This window comes from Anomaloglossus baeobatrachus, chromosome 5 (assembly GCF_048569485.1).
Source record: "Anomaloglossus baeobatrachus isolate aAnoBae1 chromosome 5, aAnoBae1.hap1, whole genome shotgun sequence".
Lineage (NCBI taxonomy): Eukaryota > Metazoa > Chordata > Amphibia > Anura > Aromobatidae > Anomaloglossus > Anomaloglossus baeobatrachus.
This window is the reverse complement of record NC_134357.1, coordinates 542,505,377-542,513,447: the sequence shown is the minus strand read 5'-3', so window position 1 is coordinate 542,513,447 and position 8,071 is coordinate 542,505,377. Positions and strand designations below refer to the sequence as shown.

At 42.8% G+C, this 8,071-nt stretch overlaps 1 protein-coding gene across 2 annotated transcripts; it reads right to left on the bottom strand.

Moving 5' to 3' along the window:
- Positions 1-1,010: 1,010 nt before the first annotated feature.
- Positions 1,011-6,004, bottom strand: LOC142312215 (gastrula zinc finger protein XlCGF66.1-like). 2 transcript variants are annotated; one of them, XM_075351122.1, is made up of 6 exons: positions 5,876-6,004; positions 5,567-5,746; positions 5,361-5,484; positions 5,181-5,278; positions 4,894-4,984; positions 1,011-3,663 (listed from the first exon to the last, which is right to left on the bottom strand). In XM_075351122.1, exons 1-6 carry the CDS (start codon positions 5,930-5,932, stop codon positions 2,984-2,986), a joined length of 1,230 nt encoding a protein of 409 aa, XP_075207237.1. In that variant the 5' UTR covers positions 5,933-6,004; the 3' UTR covers positions 1,011-2,983. The 2 variants fall into 2 exon arrangements, with proteins under 2 accessions (XP_075207237.1, XP_075207236.1); XM_075351121.1 differs by having other exon boundaries at positions 5,567-5,948.
- Positions 6,005-8,071: the final 2,067 nt, after the last annotated feature.

Genomic DNA, 8,071 nt, shown 5'->3' with positions numbered 1-8,071 from the left:
GAAGTTGTAGGGGATATATTGAAGGGATGGGTACAGATGCGGAAACATGTTACCAATGAGAGATGGAGAGACACCCAATTTAGAATTTTACACAGGGCTATTATGGGCTTCAACATTCCGGGAAGAGATATGCGGTGTCCTAAATGTCAAAGAGAAAAAACAGATATGCTACATGGACTATGGGAGTGTACGGAAATTCACAGGTTCTGGAATCAAGTTAGATTATTTGTCCAGGCAACATGGGGAATTTCTGGAAATCTAGAGCTAATGGTGTGGATTTTCCATTCCTTTGAGGGAGGAGTAAGAGGGGGATCGGACATGCCGGGAAAGAAGAAATATACAATAGTACATGACATAGCCATGATAGTCAAACGGTCCATATTAAAGCATTGGATACAAAGGGAGGGACCATCCAAAAAGAGGTCATCGGTGAACTACATAATTTATTGAGGCTGGAGAAAGTGGAAGCGGAAAGGGACAAAGATAGGTTGACACCCAAGTTCTTTGGGAAATGGATAAATTTCATTGAAAGTCAATTTACTCAGGGAGAAATAAATAATCTGATGACACCTTTTCTACAATCGGAATGGTACCTTCTGAATGATAGCCAGGACAAACTGGGTAAATTGAAAATCACGGAGGGGTGGGTTCCGGAGGAAAGGGAGACGAGACGCTAAGGTAGCAACAAGACGTGCCAGAAAATTTGGAAGTATTCGGGGTTGGCTTAGGGGCTTAATGATTCTAATTGACTTGTATTGCGTCTGTTATTTCTTAGTACTTTTGCCTTGGTTTAATAGAGACCATATCAATCAGATAAACAGTTTAAAATATCAAGTTGGGGAATTGCACCCTATTATGTCACATATTGTCAGACAAATGTTTTTCCTTGTGTAACCTTGAATATCTTGTTATGTTTATAAAAAATTGGAAAATCAATAAAAAGTTTTTGAAAAAAAATCCAAAAAAATCACATTGTATAAATTATATAAATTTATTTGCATTTTGCAGAGAGAAATACGTATTTGTTCACCTACCAACCATTAAGAGTTCTGCCTCCTTCAGACAAGTTAGAGGCTCCTAACCAACTCATTACCTGCATTAAAGACAGCTGTCTTAAATTGTCACCTGTGTAAAAGACTCCTGTCTGTAGACTCAGTCAGTCAGACTCTAACCTCTACAACATGGGCAACACCAAAAGAGCTTTCTAACGATGTTGGGGACAAGATCATAGACCTGCACAAGGCTGGAGTGGGCTACAAAACCAAAAGACGCTGGGTGAGAAGGAGACAACGGTTGGATCAATAGTAAGAAAATGGAAGAAATACGAAATGAGTGAAATGAGTGTCAAATCGACAACGATCTGGGTCTCCATGCAAAATTTCACCTTGTGGGGTATCCAGGACCATGAGGAATTTTTTTTTTTTTTTTTTTGCGGTGCACACTACATCCGATCACACTGTTACCCACAGTGCGAGCCATTAGAACACTGCAAGCAGCTGAGCATCAAGCATACCTGAGAACAGCGATGCTTGCACAAGTGGTCAGCATACGTAAAGCACCCAAACTCCAAACCCAAATTCTGGGGGTTTTTTTGTTCTTTTTTTTAAAAAAAAAGTTAGTGTTCGGCCGAAAACCAAACCTCAGGTTCGTTCATATCTACTCTGGACATGCAGCCTCTATGCAGCTCCAGGTAGCTTCCTCTCCTGCTCTGCGCCGATCACATAGACCAGTGTGGGGCAGGAGGAGAGAGCAGTTCTCTCAGTGATCACGAAGGACACAGTCTAAAGTCTTCGATCGTTACAGGAAACTGCCTCCAGACTGGAAGGCTGTGTGCACACGTTGCATTTTTAAGTGGAGATTAGTCACAAAACCTGAAGGGAATCCTAAAGCCAGCAAAATCAATGAGAATCCTGCAGTCTAATGCACAGGTAGAGAATTTTCTCCTTGCAGATTTGGTGCAGATTTAAATCTGCAGCATGTCAATTCTTGCAGTGTTTTTGCTGCAGATTTAACCCATTCAAAAATGCACTGAAAACGAGGCAAAAATGCCCATTTTTGCTGCTAGATTTTTCCTGCCAAGAGATGCAGAAATTTCTGCACCAAATACTAACTATGTGCACATACTCTAAGAAGCACTCACTTATTAGCAAGATTTTTTTCTTGTTAAGTGCGTCTTAGCATATATTCAGTAGCTATAAGGAACCCGGCACTCAAATCGATGCACATATGAAGCTTTTTAATAGTAATCAGTAACTGTGTCCATGAGAAGTTTCGGTCTAGTAACCTTTTTCAAATATACAGACCATGCAGGCCAGAGGAGTAAACATGGAAAATGGCGCTGTAAGATCTTGCGACGCCTGTCGCTTGCGGGCTTGTGTGTATGGGGTGGGACCGGGATCCCACCCGAACACCTACTATTTATGGGGTGGGACCCTCCCCGAGTACCTTCTTTCTCTTGGAGTGCCATGTTCTTGTTTTGTTATCCTATGTTCACATACAATGCATTTTTGCTCCTTATTTTGTTTAAAAAAAAAAGCTGCTTAATTGCCTCATTTCTTGAGTCATTTATCTACAGTACATGTTTAAATAAAGTTAGTTTAATTCACTCAGTGATTTCAATGGTGGAAAAAGCAGCAAAAATGCTGAAAGTTGATATGCTGCTTCTTTTAAAATTGCAGCAGTCTGCCATTTTAATCAGGAAAAAAAAAGCAGTTTTGTGTGTTTGTATTAGATTTTTGGATTCTCATAGGTTTTGCTGCTACTGTAAAAAGCAGCTTTTCATTAGTATGTATTTGCTTAAAACCAATGAAAACATGCAAACAAATTTACAAACATGCCCTGTGTGAGCATACCCTTATAGTCCCATAAAATACAGTAAGTTCTAAAGTAATTTCCCTTTCTTATTCAATCATACAAGTCAATAAAATATAGATTTCTCTCTGTGTGAGTTTATGCTACAAGCAAAATATGATTTTCCAATAATTCAGACTTCAAAATCTAGATAGGAGTATGGCTTCTTCCCTGTGTGAACTCTCTTGTGTATAATAAGATCTGACTTCTGGTTAAAAGATTTCCCACATTCTGAACATGAAAAAGGCTTCTCCTCTGTGTGAAATCTCTGGTGTGCAACAAGATTTGATTTCTGAGCAAAACATTTCCCACATTCTGAACATGGAAAAGGCTTCTCCCCTGTGTGAGTTCTCTGGTGTCGATCTAGAGTTGATTTCCGTGTAAAACATTTCTCACATTCTGAACATGAATACGGCTTCTCCCCAGTATGAATTCGCTCATGCATATCAAGACTTGATTTCTTGATAAAATATTTGTCACACATGGAACAGGAAAAACTCTCCTCCTCTGTGTAATTCATTTGATTGTTAATAAAAAATGTTTTGTGGTGAAAACAGTCTCTATATTTTGAATGTGAAATTGACTTCTTTGCTTTGAGAGCAGTTTGCTTCTCAATGCATCTTTTGTGACTTGTATTTTTCTTAGTAGTCTGTAATGAATCAGGAGTGAAGACCTGTTTCTTAAGATTAGAGGATAGATTTTTGCTGTGAAGGGATGATGGGATAACTTCAATTTTATCCTGTGTGAACTCAAGGGCATCTGATTTACAAACTGAAGCTGTTAGTTTTCCCTCTGATCTCCTGGTACAGTCATCTGTCAGAAATAAAACTCATTATTATTTTTGAACAAAATATATTATTGAACATTTCTTCTTACAACATCCATAGAAATGGAAAAAGTTATGTAGCAAAACTGAATTATTCACCAAGCCCATGACAGTTCAGTTTAATAGAGACTCATAGTTGAACACCACGTTCTACTGGTTCATCCTGTTTGTTCATTTTGCCTCCAAAATATTGGACTAAGAAGCCATAAAAATACATTATGTAGGCAAAAATCAAACCAATAAAAACTTCTACTTATGTTGCTAAAATCAAGCACCCACTCGGATCCATCATCTCTCAATGGAAAGTCAAAGGGTTTTTACATTATTATTAGCTCAGACGCTCTTGGAAAAGTGTAACGCCGACATTCCTGCGCTGTCTTCCTGCTTCCTCCCAGCACTGACGCAAACGTGCTCACCACTGCAGTTGCCTGGCCTTTGTCCCATCTGGGCAGTTCCCTCGGTCCCAAGTCACCACGCATCAGGACCTGCGCATGTTACAAAGACCTTTTGGTATGGTTCTTAGAGCGCATGCTCTCTACCTCTTAAAGGAATAGTGCACACACACCCTAAAAGCTCCCCAGCCTGGATGGATGTGCCTGTATATTACTGCCATCAACAACGGAGAGCTCAGAGATACTGTATATCATGGCACAGGTGTAATAATTTTTTTTGTGTAGCTTATTGCAATACTTTTTAATCAGTTTTAAAATAAATTGAAAAAGGGAAACTGTTGTTATTGCACAGAAATTCACACTTGACTCTCACTTCATATTTAATGTCGATCATAATTGTCAGAAAATCTGGACCTGGTCTTGTATGAGCACAGAAGTGAGAGAAGGTAGATTCAGCCTTCATGATGCCAGGATTCTAGCAAGGTAACAGCATCATTAGCCTCTATTTTCTCTTACAGGATCATCATAATATTTTTCTTCAAGTGATTTTCTAAGTTGTCAGCACATTTTATGTACAATGTCATGTGGTTTTGAAGTTTACAGATCCAGACAGGTAAGGGTCAGCGTCATCTAATTCCAGGAGGTAGGTGGATACTCCAGGTTGTAAGCTCTTTAGAAGAAGAGCATTCAGCGCCCAAAGTAATTTGAAGAATGGATGGAAGAGAATGTTGTGGTCTATGGCCGGACTACACCACCAATAAAGCAGCCACAACCGGTGACTGAGAAGAATCTGTGACTTCTCTGCATTCAGTGGTCACTACTCACCTGGGTAGCCATATGTAGGAGTCTCCTCTTTACACCACTCATCACCCCTCATATATGTCTCTGTAGTATTAATATGGGTCAGATCTTCACCCTGAAACAATATTGTAAAAGTCACAGACAGATGGAGAAGTCACATCTATGATCAGCTCTAATCCTGCCATCTCCACCGCTCTCATTACACAAGTATAACACATATAATACTGGTGGATAAAACAAGACTGAGCACAAGACCTTCACAGCCGTCCACACATCATAGGGAGATTTCATGACACCTTCTCTCCATCTACCTGATGATCCTGAGGAACATTGGGATATTCTTGTATACAGTCCTGTGGAAGAAGAGGATGGGGACATCTCTCTGGTGTTGTCCTCTTACTGGATAAAACTGGAGGAAACACATACAGGGACTGATTCATTCTTTACATACAGATAATTATAGTCCGTGTGTATTTAGTCCTCTCTATTACCTGGTAATGTGAAGGTCTGGGGAACCTCCATCATGATGTCTTTGTACAGATCTTTGTGTCCTTCTAAATACTCCCACTCCTCCATGGAGAAATGGACGGTGACATCCTGATATCTTATAGGAACCTGACACATACAATGATACCGTCATCCCCCGATCCCTTCATAGCGTTACTGTATAATGTCCCAGCATTCCCAGCAGTGTCACCTCTCCAGTCAGCAGCTCAATCATCTTGTAGGTGAGTTCTAGGATCTTCTGGTAATTGATGTCCTCATGTATCGGGGGGTGAGGTGGAGGCCCCGTGATTGGGCTCAGGGGTCTTCCCCATCCCTCAGACACAGGGGCCTGACAGCGCTCACTAGAGGTCTTCTTCACTACTGTGTAATCCTGGTTATGGAGAGACACAGTAATAAATCTCACTCCAGACATTTCCAGAGTCCTCACCTCTCCAGTTCTGTCCATCTGTTATTCCCATAGATAAGAATGATGTAATGTGACGTCATCAGAATCTCTCACCTCTCCAGTAAGCCGGAAAAGGATCTCTAGGGTGAGGTGTAATATCCTCTCCGCCATCTTGACCTTGTCCCTAAATCAAAAAAATTCTCTTATATAGAAGATCTCCACTGACAGGATCCCATATTGTAGCGACCTGAATGGGGAAAAGATAACGATGTAGCATCATAAAGAATCCTGTGTAATAACAGTTAATGGAGACAATAAAGAGGAACATATCAGGAGATATAATATGTAGATATTGTATTCTCTAATGTTCCACTCTGTACGGGACCAAAGTTAATTGCTGACTAAGATGTCTCCTCCATACTCCCAATCACTGGCTATGTTCATCACTGCTTTGGCAACTGATTGGCTAAAAGGACCACACATTTTTTGGGACTGACTAGGAAATACAGAGACAGGTGAGGACCCAAGCAGCGGTAGTAATTTTATTATTTTACATATTCTTTTCACCTTTTAAGACTTTCATACAGGTTAGACTAAAGTTTGCTGAAGTGTCTCATTTCAGTTAGAATTGATAGACTCTATAACACATGTGAGGTCCTCAAGACAGATGATAGAAGTATTTGGCATGCTGATATTCAGTAGCTGATCCGCTGCTTCTCCCTGGAGATAAGCCTCAGCTAGAAACCACAGGAAATCCCGGCTGAGTAGAATGGTTGTGTGCATTGGCAGTCGGGTGATCATTCAGACATTTATCTTATGTGTATGGGGCAGTTCGTTTTACTCTGACAGACAGGGATTATACTCTGCACTAAAGTAGTAGAGAACGCGAGCGCGAAAGAGAGCGCACGTGAAAAAGAGAACGAGCGAGATTCTCCTACATCTATAGCATCTGCCGACCATCCCAAATCCACATTTCCACATTTGGGAAACTGATCCTGCAGGTCGGTGCTATGTGCCGGGTTCATCTCTATCAAGAATGGGGATAAGTGAGGATCTACCATGTTTTTCCAAAAATAAGACCTCCCCCAAAAATAAGCCCTAGCGGGATTTTCAACATTTTCGGAGCACGGCTTAAATATAAGCCCTCCCCCGAAAATAAGCCCTAGTCACGGTTCAATAATGAAGTGTCTGTGCAGCTAAAAAAGTTAAAGAATAATGCAGGACACTTCATTATAGACAGCGGACACCCCGCAATCACACTCACCGGGCGCCGAACGGGAGGCCCTGCAGTGATCACACACATCAGATCTCACACCCACTCACCAAATACAGCGATACCGATTTCTACTGGTAGGCAGAATCTTGAGAGGCTGTGTGGTGCAGCACAAGGACCTGTGGCCGGGATGGAATGCTTACAGGACCTGCAATGCGTAACTTCCTCCCATCTTACCCTGCAGCCAGAGGCTTTCTGTACCGCTGGATGTGGTGAGTGACTAGTAAGAGAGTGTGCGCGATCTGATTGGTGATTGTGTGTGTAATCTGATGTATGTCAGTGTCGGCCAGAAGTAGGTGAGGACAGTGTGCAGCATACCTGCTGGGAGTGCCCACTGGGGATCACAGGAGGACCTGGGAGCAACGCAGATGTCCAGGGTCTGGTAACTATGATTCTCCTGGTAAGGTTGGGGTTGCTTTATTGGGGGGTAAACTTACCCCCAACCATGTTTCGCCAAGAATAAGACCTCCTCCAAAAATAAGCCCTAGTGCTTTTTTGGAGGCAAAAAGTATAAGACAGTGTCTTATTTAAAAAAATCCCACGGTATTTATTAGCCAGTGGTGCGAATGGTACCATAGCGTTGGGGGCATCTTCTGGTATTAAAGTTTGTGCTGGAATGTTGGCACTGTGGGAACATTATACTGTGTAGGGGTAGAAAAGGGGCCTGAGGGCCGACGGCAGGAAAGGGGCCTGAGGGCAGGAAAGGGGCCTGAGGGCCGAGGGCAGGAAAGGGGCCTGAGGGCCGAGGGCAGGAAAGGGGCCTGAGGGCCAAAAGGGGCCGAGGGCAGGAAAGGGGCCGAGGGCAGGAAAGGGGCCGAGGGCACAATGTGGCCGAGGGCAGGAAAGGGGCCGAGGGCAGGAAAGGGGCCGAGGGCAGGAAAGGGGCCGAGGACCGAGGGCAGAAAGGGGCCGAGGGCAGGAAAGGGGCCGAGGGCACAATGTGGCCGAGGGCAGGAAAGGGGCCGAGGGCAGGAAGGGGCCGAGGGCAGGAAGGGGCTGAGGGCAGGAAGGGGCCGAGGGCAGGAAAGGGGCCGAGG

Excerpts from the sequence above, each read along its gene's own strand:
- LOC142312215 (XM_075351121.1), bottom strand. The coding sequence starts at position 5,821 with ATGGACAGAACTGGAGAGGTGAGGACTCTGGAAATGTCTGGAGTGAGA. Across the intron at positions 5,485-5,566 it reads TTGAGCTGCTGACTGGAGAG|GTTCCTATAAGATATCAGGA; the intron begins GTGACACTGCTG and ends TGTATGTGTCAG. Across the intron at positions 5,279-5,360 it reads CCAGACCTTCACATTACCAG|TTTTATCCAGTAAGAGGACA; the intron begins GTAATAGAGAGG and ends TGTTTCCTCCAG.